Source organism: Podarcis tiliguerta, assembly GCF_965153285.1.
Source record: "Podarcis tiliguerta genome assembly, chromosome: 18".
Taxonomy (NCBI): domain Eukaryota; kingdom Metazoa; phylum Chordata; class Lepidosauria; order Squamata; family Lacertidae; genus Podarcis; species Podarcis tiliguerta.
The window spans coordinates 5,885,177-5,901,771 of NC_139551.1; the positions used below are offsets into that span (position 1 = coordinate 5,885,177).

Here is a 16,595-nt window from a genome sequence, read left to right on the forward strand (position 1 = left end):
GAAACAAGCTAGCAATGCACCCTGATTTCTGTTCCTGCCTTGTTTCAACACCCCCGCACAGGCATAGGCAAACTCGGCCCTCCAGATGTTTTGGGACTACAACTCCCATCATCCCTAGAGCTTACAGGACCAGTGGGCAGGGGTGATGGGAATTGTAGTCCCCAAACACCTGAAGGACCGGGTTTGGCTATGCCTGCCCTCACTGGCGTTCATAATCCCCTCGAGAGGACAGGACCAAAGAGCTCCAACTCCTTCCCTGCTTCCTCCGATAAATACAGTGGTGCCCTGCAAGACGAATGCCTCGCAAGACGGAAAACCCGCAGGACGAAAGGGTTTTCCGTTTGCAGAGGCGCTTCGCAGGACGAATTTCCCTATGGGCTTGCTTCGCAAGACGAAAAATGACGAAAAAATGTGAATATTTTTTTTTGCTCCAAAACCCCTTATTTTGAATCGCTAAGCTGCTAAAAGCATTTTAGCAGCAAAACCGCTAATCCCCCACCCCTTAAAAAGCCGTTTTTAGCCCTTAAATCGCCAATAGCGCTACTCCGTCAATGGGCTTGCTTCGCAAGACTAAAAAACCGCAAGACGAAAAGACCCACGGAACGGATTCTTTTCGTCTTGCGAGGCACCACTGTAATAATAATAATAATAAATGAACTTCTTCCAATCTTCCCTTGCTATTACTATCTGCAACCTTTCTACCTTTGGTCCTTTCTCCTTCTGTTTCCTCTTCCCAACTTTCTCCGCTGCTTACGAAACAAAAAGCAGCCACTCCTACAACTGTGTTCCCCGCCCCTGCACCCCAGCCTTGCGCTCCTTTAGTATACCTGGGCCAAATTTCCAGACAGCTGGGGTGAGTAGGAAGCCAAACTGGCTTTGCTGCACAATTACCTTATTGTTAGAAGGGGGTAGTTTCTGGTTGGGCGGAGGCTCCCGACTTGGAAGGCAGGAGTCCTCACTGTTGTCACTGTCGCTATCGCTGTGGCTGAGCCTGAAGAGGTAATAATAATAATAATAATAATAATAATACAATGCCCATCTGACTGGGTTGCTCCCAACAAAATATTAAAAACACAACAAACATCAAAAACTTCCCAATACAGGGCTACCTTCAGATGTCTTCTAAAAGTCAAACATAGTTCTTAATTTCCTTGACATCTAATGGGAGGCTGTTCCGCAGGGCGGGCGCCACCACCGAGAAGACCCTGTGTCTGGTCCCCTGTAACCTCACCGTGAGGGAACCGCCAGAAGACCCTCGGAGCTGGACCTCAGTGTCCGGACTGGACGATGGGGGCAGCCTTCCAGGACAGGTTGCCCCTCCAGATGTTGCTGAGATATAATTTTCATCCTCATCCGTGGCCACTGGGGCTGGTGGGAGTTGTAGTTCAGTAACACCTGGAGGGCTACAGGTTTCCCACATTTGTCCTGGAAGGCTGCAGGGTTCAGCAGGAGGCTCTGATCCCACGTCCTGGACAGGCCCCTCTCTGTCTCCAGTAGCTCAGTGGCTACAGCCAATGCTTTGTAAGCAAGCAGCTTCAGGATGAATGCCCAGAATGCAGCAAGCAGTCAGTGCAGAGCTGAGGTTAGCCTCCGGAAGCTACTGGACAAACGTTGCCATCACCTCTGACCGCTGGGCCATGCTGGCTGTGGCTGATGGGAGCTGGAAGGGGCTGACGCCGTCTGGAGGGCACCACGTTGGCTAATGCTGGGTGCACCAGATCCTGAGCTTGATGGGGTGACGGCAAAAGGCTGCCTGCTCTGCTGCTTGTCTTCCATCCCCTCCACAGGCAGCAAAGGGTTGCATCCACTGCCGGTTCTACTCAGAGCACTCCCAGATATGAATGGGCCCAATTTCATCATATTCATTCATTTCTGAGTAGAACTAGAACTGGCTAAAACTCGACCCGCTCTGATGAAAACCCTGAACAATCTGTTCAGGTCAAATAAGTCACGGAAGCTTGACCCCCATGTCTTTTGTTTGCTTTAGGCAACAGCTACACAAAAGACAGCCAATTGCATCCGACTGTTGTGCTGGAAAGGCAGAAACGAAGGGCAGTGAACTCTGGCTTCTGCCGCTGGCTAAGCGAACCAAACTGCCAGGGGCTGCTCCCCCTCTTGCCTGGAAGGCCACCCTAGCCCCAACCACCAGCCAGAAAACAAGAAGGCTGCAGGGAAGAGACTCCATTGACTCCCTCCTTGCCAGAGAGAGTAGTGTGTGCCAACAGACAGCTACTCTGGGGCTGCAGAAGGGAGGGGGAAAGGACACCCTGACCCCATTCATCAGCCAAATGTACAAGAACTAACAACTGCTGTTCAAACAAAACCACTGGAAGGTCAGGTGGCCCCAAGAGTTCTGGCCTTGATTAAACTCCCTTCTCTACCTGCCCCCCCCCCCCCACCTTTCATTCTGTGTTTCTGTAAGCCGGACTGTGAACTCCTTTGGGGGACCATGATTGCCTTAAAGGTAAAGGGACCCCTGCCCGACAGGGCCGGTCGTGACCGACTCTAGGGTTGCGCGCTCAACTCGCTCAAGAGGCCGGGAACCGGCGCTGTCCGAAGACACTTCCGGGTCACGTGGCCAGCGTGACGAAGCTGCATCTGGCGAGCCAGCGCAGCACTGCACAAGGAAACGCCGTTTACCTTCCCGCTAGAAAGCGGTTCCTATTTATCTACTTGCACTTAGGGGTGCTTTCGAACTGCTAGGTGGGTAGGAGCTGGGGCCGAACGACGGGAGCTCACCCTGCCGTGGGGATTCAAACCGCCGACCTGGGGTTGCAGCGCTCATCTTGCTTTACTGGCCGAGGGAGCCGGCATACGGCTTCCAGGTCATGTGGCCAGCAGGACTAAACTGCTTCTGGCGAAACCAGAGCAGCACATGGAAACGCTGTTTACCTTCCCACTGGAGTGGTACCTATTTATCTACTTGTACTTCATGCTTTCAAACTGCTAGGTGGGCAAGAGCAGGGACCAAGCAACGGGAGCTCACCCCATCATGGGGATTCGAACCGCCGACCTTCTGATCGGCAAGTCCTAGGCACTGAGGTTTTACCCACAGCGCCACCCGCGTCCCTGATTGCCTTAAACACAGGCAAAAACAGCACATAAATAAACCCGGGCTGCTCTCACCTCGCATCCCTGCTGATGGGAGCTGCCTTGACCGCCGGCTCTTCCCCAGAAGAACTGTCATCATCGTCAGACTCTTCTGACTGCAAGTCCTCGACCATGGAGCGTAGAGGCCCTGGGGTTTAGAAGCCAGGAAAGCCAGTTTAAAAATGGGCACAGGACAGGGAAACTCAGGTTCAACGCTAAGCGGAGTTGTGCTGGGCTGCTAACCAGGCACTGTCCATCTGGGCTCTTTTCAGTTCCCACTGGGCCACCCCAGGAACAACTGGGCTGGCCTGTACACAGGGTGGCACAGCTTGAGAGCTCCCCATGCCAAACACAGCCTGATCGCAAGACAGGGAGAGTGGCCCACCACAAGGCCTGTTTAGCTCGTTGTTCTACCTGTCTAGAACAGTAAACAGGGTGGCTGTTGAGCCACGGGACAGAATTCGGAGGAAAAGGGGCATTCATACAGCATAGAGGGCCACCGGTGGTTTGGGTCTGCCCCACAGGCAAGCAGACATTCTGCGACTCTCCCAAGCCCCCCTCCCATCTCTCCGGTTTGACGGCAAAATCAGTGTGTTACCATCAGACATTTCAGAACAAAAAGAAACGGGTTTAGAAACCTTCTACAGTGGAACCTCGGTTGTTGAACGTAATCCGTTCCAGAAGATCATTCGGCTTCTGAAACATTCAATGACTGAGGCGCAATGGACGGTAGGCAATTTCAATGGAGAAAACTGAGAAACGCGCTTCGTTTGGCTTCCAAGGCGCGTTCGAAAATGGAAGCAATTACTTCCGGGTTTTCAGGGTTCGGAAACTGAAATGTTCGGCTTCCGAGACGCTCGAAAACCGAGGTTCCACTGTAACAACAAGTTCCCTGCCTCCAAAATACTTGTCCACAGAGTTTTAAACACCATTGGGAAGCCTGTAATAAATAAACCTTGTTTACATCTGTGGAGGCTCTTTTACGTATGGACAGTTGCTCTGTTTGATGCACCTGCAATGGTGGTGGAAGTTAAGTGTGATACAAGGAGCTGAGTACAGCAGGAGTGGGGAATCTTTAGCTCTCCAGACACTCAACTACAACCCTCACAAGTCCTAGCAAGAATGACCAATGGCCAGAGATGACTGGTGGGAGCAGTAGTTTAGAGACATAAAGGTAAAGGACCCCTGACCATTAGGTCCAGTCGTGGCCGACTCTGGGGTTGCGGTGCTCATCTCGCTTTATTGGCCGAGGGAGCCGGCGTACAGGTCATATGGCCAGCAGGACTAAGCCACTTCTGGTGAACCAGAGCAGCGCACGGAAATGCCGTTTACCTTCCCGCTGGAGCGGTACCTATTTATCTACTTGCACTTTGACGCGCTTTCGAACTGCTAGGTGGGCAGGAGCTGGGACCGAGCAACGGGAGCTCACCCCGTCATTGCGGGGATTCGAACCGCCAACCTTCTGATCGGCAAGTCCTAGGGTCTGTGGTTTAACCCACAGCGCCACCCGTGTCCCAGTTTAGAGTCATATGGAGAGCCAAAGGTCTCCCACCCAAGCAGTAGAAGCTTGGAAGACTGTCTTCAGGATTCCAGGAAGAGAGAAGGTTGCAAACATTTGACTATTTGAAGCTGTCCGCTCCAAGACTGGTGATCACATGGCTCTGCCTTCTCCCTTGGGTGCCCCCACCTGCACGCCAGTTAACCCATCCGTCAGCTTGTGACCTGAATTCATTTTTAAGGGGGGTGGGAGAGAGAAGAAGAAGAGGCAAGAGGCAAGCACATGTGTCAGAGAGGTGATTTGACATAGCAGCGGAGAGATGGCGCTGTGATTCAGGAAGTCCTCATTTCAAATCTTGCATCTGCCACAGACTTGTGGCAAAGGCAGACTTAGGCAAGACATTTTCTCTCAGACTCAAACCCCACCCTGCAAACCATCCGGGGATCACACTGACCTACCTTGCAAGTTCGTTGTAGGGATTACAGCAAGATAATGTAAAACACTTTAGAGAAGCACTTGACAAATACTAAGTATTATTGTTTAGTACCAAAAAATGGCAGAATTAATACGAACGATTTGTTTTTATCAGTCAGGACTATCACCTTTACAGCCTCAAATGCTAGAAACTTAGCACTTATCACCACTGCTGCTCCTGACGTAGACCCACATTTGCTTCCGTTTGTTGATAACCCCCCCACCCAGAAGAGCAGCCATGTTATGGCTCCCACCAGGGGTGGGGTGAACACGCAACTATCTGCTTCCCAAGTAACCAGAGATGAACAATTTGAGGAGCTCGACAACTGCAACATCTGGCCAAAGCAGAATATTCTCCCCCCCACACCTAACTGTGGTGAAATTGTGCCAGGTGGAAAGGATACAGGTGAAGCGAGTCAAGCTAACTTTGCAAATCAGTTCCTCCTGCCCTGGCAGTCTATTGCTAGCCTAACATGGCCTTTTTTGCGAAGGGAGGTGGAAAAAGCAGCAACTTTTCTAAAGATTCCCTCAGGCGAGCAGTTATTTTTGCAACTCTTCGATGACCGGCCATGCTGACTGAAACACCGGGAGCCTAAAGGGTTGGAGGAGGCTGATCTCTGCTGGCAGACAGCAGCTGTCTGGGGTTTTCGGGGAACTGGTGAGGCTGTTGCGTTTATGTCTAGCCAAGTGGCACGACTTTCTACAGCGGCGGTATTTTAAAAAAGGAAGCTACTTCACTGAAGGCACAGGAAAACCTTGACAAGGGCTGATGTAAGTCAAGAGATTGAGCTGGAAAACTGGAAGCGCTCAGTTGAGGCCCCCTTAGGTGGCCCAGGGCAAGTGACTCTCTCTCTCAGCCTCAGTTGGTGCTGAACTACCTCGCAGCGTTGTGCTAAAAGATGGCTGATGTAGGTGGATTTAGTTCAGCACCAATTGAGGCTGAGAGAGAATGACTTGCCCTGGACCACCTGTTGTTGTTTAGTTGTGTCTGACTCTTCGTGACCCCCTGGACCAGAGGACGCCAGGCCCTCCTGTCTTCCACTGCCTCCCGCAGTTTGGTCAAACTCATGCTGGTAGCTTCGAGAACACTGTCCCACCATCTCGTCCTCTGTCGTCCCCTTCTCCTTGTGCCCTCCATCTTTCCCAACATCAGGGTCTTTTCCAGGGAGTCTTCTCTTCTCATGAGGGGGCCAAAGTCTTGGAGCCTCAGCTTCACGATCTGTCCTTCCAGTGAGCACTCAGGGCTGATTTCCTTAAGAATGGATGTGTTTGATCTTCTTGCAGTCCATGGGACTCTCAAGAGTCTCCTCCAGCACCAGAATTCAAAAGCATCAATTCTTCGGCAATCAGTCTTCTTTATGGTCCACTGGACCACCTAAGGGGGCCTACACTGGACGCTTCCAGTTTTCCAGCTCAGTCACTAGACTTACATCAGCCCTTGTCAAGCTTTTCTGTGCCTTTAGCTAAGTGCTTTCAAACATTCAGGAAGCACAATGTTGAGTGCCGGGTTTTATAAACCGGTGGCTATTATTGGGCCAGCATGACAAACAAAAACCTCACACTTGGGGGGGAGGCATCGTAGGCTTAATTGACACCAAGACTCACGTGAGATTTCCAAACAGCAACGCACCTTGGCTGTGGTTCTGAGATGGCTCGAAATCAGAGTCGGAGCTGGAGTCGGAGCTGGAGCTGGAGTTAGAAGGGCTGGATGGGGCAGACTTCAGTCGGCACAGAGAAAGGAAGAAGGAAGAGAGAGAATTAATTTCAACCCTTTGGTCCATACAGCGGAATGGCAGAGAGAGAGAGAGATGGCAGCCCAGCCCAATTACTTGTATTTCCCATGGAAGGTTCTTCAGTTTTGTCCTTTAGTAACCAAGAGGATTACATCACAGACTTGGAAGTCTGGTCAAGCTTCTTCTCAGGACTTAAGAAAGACAGGGATAAGTTGGATCCTCATGTTGTTGGGGGGGGGGGACACAGCTGTAATAGGCGCTGTGGGTTAAACCACAGAGCCTGGGACTTGCCGATCAGAAGGTCAGCGGTTCGAATCCCCGCGACGGGGTGAGCTCCGGTTGCTCGGTCCCTGCTCCTGCCAACCTAGCAGTTCGAAAGCACGTCAAAGTGCAAGTAGATAAATAGGTACCGCTCCGGGGGAAGGTAAACGGTGTTTCCGTGCGCTGCTCTGGTTTGCCAGAAGCGGCTTAGTCCTGCTGCCCACATGACCCGGAAGCTGTATGCCGGCTCCCTTAGCCTATAAAGCGAGATGAGCACAGCAAGACTGGACCTAATGGTCAGGGGTCCCTTTACCTTTCATTGCTAATAAGTTTTTTTCTCTCCCCCCCCCCCCGTCAGGTTGTCCTCCTCTCACTCTTTTTTCTTTATTCATTTCCTTACTTTGGAAGCATTCCTATCTCTCTTTCCTTTTTTGTGCATGGGTGACTTAAGGTGTAAGAGCCAGAGTAGAGTGGAGAAAAATCAATGAAAAATAAAAAAAAGTATTTTTAAAATTTTAAATCAGGTTTTTTAAAAATTTAAACTGGATTTTTAAAATAAAATGCTTTTGGAGGAAGAAAAATCTTTCTAAAGATAGTTTTCCATTTAAGTTACATTATAGTCCAAAGGCTATTCATCAGGAAATAAGGATTTGTTTTCCAAGTTTTTCATGTGTGCTAAAACCCAGTCTTTTTTTTAAAGTTTAACCACATCAGTTAACAAACATGGATACAAATGCTATAATGTTACAGTTTTTAGTTAAATGGATAGTTTAAATTGTTACTAAGGAAATGATTGTTTTTCTCCTTCCAATAAAGTACAGCAGGAAAGTTGTCCAAATATAAACAGTTGACTTATTAAACCTCACAATAATAATATAGTATTTCTAATAGTATAACCGAATCAGTAATTTTTTTATATAACTGTAACAGCTACTCTGAAATTTTGTTATTCCAAAAATGAAACCTTCGTCTGGTTGTAAATAATAAGATTATACCAGCAAGAATGAGTCTTTCCGTAAAAGGAAAATGTAAATCAAGTCTTACTGACCAGTGATTTAAATCGATTACAGTGGTACCTCAGTTTACATACGCTTCAGGTTACAGACTCCGCTAACCCAGAAATAGTACCTCGGGTTAAGAACTTTGCTTCAGGATGAGAACAGAAATCGTGCTCCGGCGGCGCGGCAGCAGCGGGAGGCCCCATTAGCTAAAGTGGTGCTTCAGGTTAAGAACAGTTTCAGGTTAAGAACGGACCTCCAGAACAAATTAAGTACTTAACCAGAGGTACCACTGTAATTTAAATTAAATCCACCCTGAGCCCGATGCTGGTGTGTGGGCGGCTTGACTGGAGCCAAGGTTTCCCAGGGTGGAACGCCAGACCTTCTTGCATGACCCAGTTCTGGAACATGTTGTAAGAATGATGGAGAGTACGGGGTGGCACTATGGACCAAGGGGCCCCTACTAACAATTACAATTTATTACCCAGCCTTCACCCTAAGGTCCCAGGGCAGGTTACAAGCTAAAGTGACCAGGGTCTAGTCCAGAGGTAGGCAACCTAAGGCCCATGGGCCACAAGCGGCCCACGGGGGTCGTTTAACCAGCCCACGAGCTGCCCCCCCCAACAGAGCTGCCCGCTTGACGAGACCCCGCCCGCTGCGCTAAACTGGCACAGCGCGGCACGGGGGCTTGCTTCTGCGGTGCTGGAAATGGTGTCTACGCAGACGCCAGAAATCATGGCCCACGGAGGGCTCTCCGCTGGAGTGAACCGGCCTAGGCGAGGTAAACCTTGCTGACTCCTGGTCTAGAATCATAGAATCATAGAGCTGGAAGAGACCCCAAGGGCCATTGAGTCCAACCCCCTGCCAAGCAGGAAACACCATCAGAGCACTCCTGACATATGGTTGTCAAGCCTCTGCTTAAAGACTTCCAAAGAAGGAGACTCCACCACACTCCTTGGCAGCAAATTCCACTGTCAAACAGCTCTTCCTGTCAGGAAGTTCTTCCTCATGTTTAGGTGGAATCTTCTTTCTTGTAGTTTGGATCCTGTCTAGTCAGTGCTTGGGCTGCCTGGGACAGCCAATGCAGTGGCTGCAATCATTTTTAATGTCCTAAGTTTCATTGCATTTTTAATATTTGTTGAGCGGCTGGGGCAAGCCAGTCAGACGGTCGGCATAGGAATAATAAAAATATTAAAATTATGAAAGGGGTGGGGAGGAGCCATGCATGTCCTGAGCACGTTGGAGAAAAGAGTGGCTTAACCATTTTTGTTTTTAAATACGGTTAAAGAACAAGTTTTGCAAAACCATTCAGCTCCCCAGGAGCCCTCTCAGGCTGGAATCTTAGAGGGGGGAAACTGGCAATTTCTTAAGTACAGTGGTGCCCCGCAAGACGAATGCCTCGCAAGACGGAAAACCCGCTAGACGAAAGGGTTTTCCGTTTTGGAGGTGCTTCGCAAAACGAATTTGCTATGGGCTTGCTTCACAAGACGAAAATGTCTTGCGATTCCTGGGGGTTTTTTCCGCTCCTCACCTCCTTTTTCTAAGGCACTAAGCTGCTAATAGCCTTTTAGCAGCTAATCCGCTAATCCCTTAAGCCTTTAGTAAAGGTACCCCTGCCCGTACGGGCCAGTCTTGACAGACTCTAGGGTTGTGCGCCCATCTCACTTAAGAGGCCAAGGGCCAGCGTTGTCCGGAGACACTTCCGGGTCACGTGGCCAGTGTGACAAAGCTGCATCTGGCGAGCCAGCACAGCACACAGAAACGCCGTTTACCTTCCCGCCAGTAAGCGGTCCCTATTTATCTACTTGAACCCAAGGGTGCTTTTGAACTGCTAGGTTGGCAGGCGCTGGGACCGAACGACGGGAGCGCACCCCGCCGCAGGGATTCGAACCGCCGACCTTTCGATCGGCAAGCCCTAGGCGCTGAGGCTTTTACCCACAGCGCCACCTGGGTCCACTAATAGCCGCTAAACCGCTAATAGCGCTAATCCGCTAATGGGCTTGCTTCGCAAGACGAAAAAACCGCTAGACGAAGAGACTCACGGAACGGATTCTTTTCGTCTTGCGAGGCACCACTGTATTTTAGGATGGTATTGAGGGAAACCACCATTGTACCTCACCTCCAGGGTTTCCCAGCATTCTGAAAAACCTTTACGAATCCTAAGAAGAAATATCAGCAGGACCTAGAGGGCAGAGAAGGAAGGTGCAGGACTGAAACTCAACAAGAGCTCCAGGTCCAAACAGGTCTGTCTTCAGCATGGGTTGCATTTACCGTATTTTTCGCTCTATAAGACGCACCAGACCACAAGGCGCACCTGGTTTTTGGAGGAGGAAAACAAGGGAAAAAATATTCTGAATCTCAGAAGCCAGAACAGCAAGAGGGATCGCTGCGCAGTGAAAGCAGCAATCCCTCTCGCTGTTCTGGCTTCTGGGATAGCTGCGCAGCCTGCATTCGCTCCATAAGACGCACACACATTTCCCCTTACTTTTTAGGAGGGGAAAAGTGAGTCCTATAGAGGAAAAAATACAGTACAGTGGTGCCTCGCAAGACGAAAAGAATCCGTTCCGTGAGTCTCTTCGTCTAGCGGTTTTTTCGTCTTGCGAAGCAAGACCATTAGCGGATTAGCGGCTATTAAAGGCTTAAGGGATTAGCGGATTAGCTGCTAAAAGGCTATTAGCAGCTTAGTGCCTTAGAAAAACCCCCCCCAGGAATCGCAAGACATTTTCATCTTGCGAAGCAAGCCCATAGCAAATTCGTCCTGCGAAGCACCTCCAAAACGGAAAACCCTTTCGTCTAGCGGGTTTTCCGTCTTGCGAGGCATTCGTCTTGCGGGGCACCACTGTAATTGCCTACACTCAGTAGACACCATACAGCGCAGCCCTGCCTGGCCTTGCAGGGAAGAGAGCAGGCCCCTCACCTCTGACTTCAGAGAAGCTTCATCCTCAGAATTGGAGTCCTCTGCCACCGCCACCTCCATGGGTTTTTTTATCGCCTTAGTCTCAGTCTCCGTTTTCATCTTCTCCACTTTGGCGCTCGGCTTCTCCTTGGCTGGCTTCTTCTCGGCGTAAGACGAGGTCCGAGGGGACGTTGCCGGGACGGTCTTGGCTCCTTTGGAGCTGCTCTTCTTCGGCTTCTTAGCGCTGGGTTTGGGAGACTCCACCGCAGAGGGCCTTTTGCTGGAAGGCTTCATGTCCGGCGGTGGAGGACCACCCTTTGGCGACGTGTTCTCCAGCTTCGGCTCCTTCAGAGCCAGCTTGGGCTCTTTGAAAGCAGCTTTCGGGAGGGTCTTCTCCTCCTTGGGCACCTTGTTCTCAGTGGGTTTCCTGGAGGAGTCCTTCGCGGGTTTACCAGGCTCCCTTTCAAGGTCTCTGGAGGAGTTTTTGCTCTCAGAGTCTTTCCTGGGCCTCTCGCGATGCTCTCGGGTGACCTTGTGTGGCTTGGAAGCTTTGCTGCCATCTTTGTTGGCCTCCTAAGCACCGGTGGAGAAATGAAAAGACCAGCAAAGTTTAGGCACAAGATGTGGGTCACAACATAATGTTGGCTGACTGGGAACGGTTATGGACTATATTATGAAAATGATATATAGATGGTACATGACACCAGTCAAGTCAGCTAAAATCTATCATTTGCCCGATAATAAATGTTGGAAATGTAAAGAAATTGAAGGTACATTCTTCCACCTTTGGTGGACATGCCCAAGGATTAAGACCTTCTGGGAAATGATCTATAATGAATTGAAGAAGGTGTTTAAATACACCTTCCCGAAGAAACCAGAGGCCTTTCTCCTGGGCATGGTCGGCCAAGAGGTGAAAAAGAAGGACAGAATCTTTTTTATGTATGCCACAACAGCAGCAAAAATACTCATTGCACAACACTGGAAGACACAAGAGTTACCCACTCTGGAAGAATGGCAGATGAAAGTGATGGGCTATATGGAATTGGCTGAAATGACCGGCAGAATCAGAGACCAGGGAGAAGAGACGGTGGAAGAAGATTGGAAGAAATTCAAAGACTATTTACAGAAACATTATAAGATTAATAAATGTTAGTTTGACATCAGATGGAATGCAAAAGGTTATTAGTAAAAAAGTTGTAAAGTTAAAAGACTCAACATTTAAGACATCAAGGAGATTAAGTTATACTAAGATATTAAAATTAAGATAAGGACCAATTAAGGTAGAGGGAAGGGATTTGCTGATTAAATATAAGATCTGGAATACAGTGAAGGGAGGTATGGGGAAGTCGGTGAAATAAGTGAATGCTAGAAATATCATGAAAATGGAATTGTTTTTATTGTTGCTTTTTTTTTATTTGATGTTTTGTGCTTTTGTGACTTTGTATTTTTCTGTTTTTTCTGTTTCTGTTTCACTTCTTGTGTTAAAACTTAATAAAAATATTTTTCAAAAAATAAAAAAATAAATAAAAGACCAGCCAAGTTTAATTATCCCGTCCTGTAAGAAAGGATTGGGTTCTGCGGAGAAAATGGAATCTTCCTCCAAAGGGAAAGCCACCATGCAGGAAGCATTCAGATAATCAGTTACCGCATTTTGCGCTCTATAAGACGCACCTGACCATAAGACGCACCTAGTTTTTGAAGGAGGAAAACAAGGAAAAAAAATTCTGAATCTGTGTGGCGCTTCTCCAGCAAAGCGGAAGGAGAAACGGAAGGGGCTCCATTTCTCCTCCCGCTTCGCTGAAGGGGCGCTGTGCACCACGCCAGTGTGGTGTAGTGGTTAAGAGCGGTAGTCTTGTAATCTGGGGAACCGGGTTCGCGTCTCCCTTCCTCCACATGCAGCTGCTGGGTGACCTTGGGCTAGTCACACTTCTCTGAAGTCTCTCAGCCCCACTCACCTCACAGAGTGTTTGTTGTGGGGGAGGAAGGGAAAGGAGAATGTGAGCCGCTTTGAGACTCCTGAAGGGGAGTGAAAGGCGGGATATCAAATCCAAACTCTTCTTCTTCTTCTTCCCTCTCTGCGCAGCGCCTCTCCAGTGAAGCGAAGCATTCCTCCCGTTGCCCTGAAGAGGCTTCGCGCGGCTGTCCCAGAAGCCAGAACAGCAAGAGGGATCACTGCTTTCGCTGCGCAGCTCTCCCTCTTGCTGTTCTGGCTTCCGGGATAGCTGCGCAGCCTGCAATTCGCTCCATAAGACGCACACACATTTCCCCTTACTTTTTAGGAGGGGAAAAGTGCCTCTTATACAGCGAAAAATACAGTAAGTCGCATCTCACTATGGCCGTGTTCTTTCGAATTCAGAAGAAAGCAAAATGGTAAACAGACAGAAACTAGCAGAAAATAAAACAATGGAACAAAGGAATAAAAGGGGCTGCAGCACCCATTCATCCAGGAAGGCCCCTCCTTCCTCCATAGATTTACCGTATTTTTTGCTCTATAGGACTCACTTTTTCCCTCCTAAAAAGTAAGGGGAAATGTGTGCGCGTCTTATGGAGCGAATGCAGGCTGCGCAGCTATCCCAGAAGCCAGAACAGCAAGAGAGATTCCTGCTTTCACTGCGCAGCGATCCCTCTTGCTGTTCTGGCTTCTGAGATTCAGAATATTTTTTTTCTTGTTTTCTTCCTCCAAAAACTAGGTGCGTCTTGTGGTCTGGTGCGTCTTATAGAGTGAAAAATACGGTACACTGGTCCAAAACAGTACTAGCACCCCACATTTTCCTAGTTGGGCAACTCACAAGTTCCAGCGGGACCCCCCTTTTCACTACACATTCTCAGAAATCATCTCTACGGCTTCACTGGACCACAGACCGAGAAATGTGTGTCAGAGGTGCTGTAGCCTTGATTGTATAGGACGCTAATGAAGCAAGCTGAAGTCTCACAGGCAAGGCAGTTTTCCAACCCCTGACTTGTGCTCGGCTTGCTTCAGGACAGCCATTCCCTCAGTTATTCAAGAATAATCAATACAGGCCAGTTACCCGCCCCTTGTATACTTGCAATCAGTGCTGTTAAAGTAGACTCTTCATATTCTTTCCAATTTATACTAATGCAAAGATTGAGGGTTTTGCAATAACGATCACAAGTGCAGGATCACCTAGGCTCTCCTCTCTGGCCTAGAGTATCTTTCCCCTACTTCTGTTCTCTGCTACAGATGCAACGTATCAAATAATTAGAAGTCGTAAGTCCAACCTGCTACTATTGCATCCCTGACAGATGGCTGCCCAGTCTTTACTTCAACATCTCCCACCACCTCCTAAAGCAGCCTGACCCACTCTTGAATGGCCTTGACTAGTGGAGGTTTGCTTAAAGTTTACCTGAAACCCAATTCCCTGTTATTCCCAGCCACTAGTTCAACTCAACCATAATACAATGCCGAAGCCAAAGGGAATACCGTATTTTTCGCTCTGTAAGATGAACCAGACCACAAGGCGCACCTGGTTTTGGAGGAGGAAAGCAAGAAAAAAAAATATTCTGAATCTCAGAAGCCAGAACAGCAAGAAGGATCGCTGCGCAGTGAAAGCAGCGATCCCTCTTGCTGTTCTGGCTTCTGGGATAGCTGCGCAGCCTGCATTCGCTCTGTAAGACGCACACACATTTCCCCTTACTTTTTAGGAGGGAAAAAGTGAGTCTTATAGAGCAAAAAAATACGGTATATATAGTGTGCACATAATTCTATGCCTCTTCGGAGGGCTTTAGTGTCTCTGCAGAATGGGAACGACGAAAGATTCTAGACCTCATCATTTTGGAAGGACATTCTCACACACTCTTCCCAAGCGACTCACCTTTGACCCATGGGGCGGTTTGGTCTTTTTCGGATCAGAGAAGGCAGAGAGCGGTATTGTGGGTAACATGGGGTAGTCAGGGCTTGGCCTGGACACTGTTTCGGCACCTTCTGGCATGACCACCACCTAAGGAGAGACAACTTGGAAATTAACGCTGTTCCACACCTTTGTGCCAGCAAATTCCAGAAATCCCCTATCCAGTCATTTTCTTTTTTTAAAAAATAATATTTTTATCAAGTACAAATTAGAAAACATACATATTCACAACAAAAGAAAATACAAAATAAAAAGAAAATACATCTAACCAAGGAAAAAGAATTAGAGAATATTTTGTCTCTTATCATATTTACAGTTATTTATACCTCTGTAAAATGCTATTCACAATAAAGCAGTGAAATGAAAGATATCAGAAAAAAGAAAAAAGAGCAAAGAAAGAATAAAGAAGTAAAAGAAAAAGATCATAAGTGAAAATTTTTAAAAGCTGATAAGTACTCACAATACATAGCTGTTTCCCATCTATATTTATATTCAATTGTATAATTTCATCTTGTCCTTATCTACCTTAGTTTTTTTTTATAAAAAGACTTCCACCAATTACCTCACACGTTTTTAATAATCCGTTCGTCAGAACCTCTGTTCTTCATATTTTCCAGTCATTTTATCATATTATCCAGTCATTTTCTCTGCACCACACAACAAACCTCTATCACCCTCACCCTGTTTCCCAGCCTAGAAATAAAAAGCGTAACAGCACTTCACAAAACCCATTCTGCTATGAACCTTTGGCTAGAGCGATCCAAAGAACAGCAAATAGTCATTACACTGAGCATGCAAAGACCAGGGCGCATCTTGTCTTGGCTACTCACCCCACCAGCCCTGATTAGTTTTCGGCGGAATTCCTTGGTGGGGTTGTTGAAGGTCAGCTTCTCACAGCGCAGGTGGTTGACGGGCGGATTCCCCTCCAGGTTCAAGAAAAGATCGTAGGTGAAGCAAACTTTCTTCGGTTCCTCCTGAAAGCAAAGGAGGAAAAGCCTCATGAAGGGGTTTTAACAACTATATATATATATATGAACGCAGGGAGATGCCTTATATTGAGTCAGACATTTGGCACTTCTAGCTCAGGGTTGCCTATACAGTGGTACCTCGGGTTAAGTACTTAATTCGTTCCGGAGGTCCGTTCTTAACCTGAAACTGTTCTTAACCTGAAGCACCACTTTAGCTAATGGGGTCTCCTGCTGCTGCTGTGCCGCCGGAGCACGATTTCTGTTCTCATCCTGAAGCAAAGTTCTTAACCTGAAGCACTATTTCTGGGTTAGCGGAGTCTGTAACCTGAAGCGTATGTAACCCGAGGTACCACTGTACCGACATTCAGCAATGTCTAGGCCAGGGGTGTCAAACTCAAATTCATCGGGGGCCGCATCAGCAGTTTGATCACCCTCAAAGGGCCGGTTGTATCTGTAGGACTATGTGTCCGCTCAATATAAAAACAAGTGGAGGTTTCCTGAATGCATGTAAAGTGAAGTTTTCCTGTGTAGAACAGCCGGTGTTGCTAGAGGGCAGACGTTCTCTGGCTTGTAGGCTGCCGCGCATGCGCTCAAGAGACGGCTTTCTTGTGTCAAAAAAAAAAAAAAAGCGAGAATAAAAAGTGAAGGCTGGCGGCCGGCGGCGGCTACACGGGCCACATGACGAGGTCTGGCGGGCCGGATTCAGCCTGCGGGCCTTGTGTTTGACACCCATGGTCTAGGCCAGTGTTCCCCAACCTTGGGCCTCCAGCTGTTTTTGGACTACAACTCCCATCATCCCTCGCTAGCA

At 48.3% G+C, this 16,595-nt stretch overlaps 1 protein-coding gene across 1 annotated transcript in view; it reads right to left on the bottom strand.

The window, feature by feature from the left end:
* MLLT1 (MLLT1 super elongation complex subunit) overlaps positions 1 to 16,595 on the bottom strand; it is a 36,437-nt gene that overhangs the window by 9,812 nt on the left and 10,030 nt on the right. Inside the window, exons 4-9 of the mRNA XM_083421654.1 lie at positions 15,650 to 15,793; positions 14,784 to 14,909; positions 10,972 to 11,523; positions 6,693 to 6,780; positions 3,127 to 3,238; positions 892 to 991 (exon numbers count right to left, since the gene is read on the bottom strand). Of these exons, the coding sequence (XP_083277780.1) occupies positions 892 to 991; positions 3,127 to 3,238; positions 6,693 to 6,780; positions 10,972 to 11,523; positions 14,784 to 14,909; positions 15,650 to 15,793 (1,122 nt within the window). The remainder of the gene's footprint in view (positions 1 to 891; positions 992 to 3,126; positions 3,239 to 6,692; positions 6,781 to 10,971; positions 11,524 to 14,783; positions 14,910 to 15,649; positions 15,794 to 16,595) is intronic.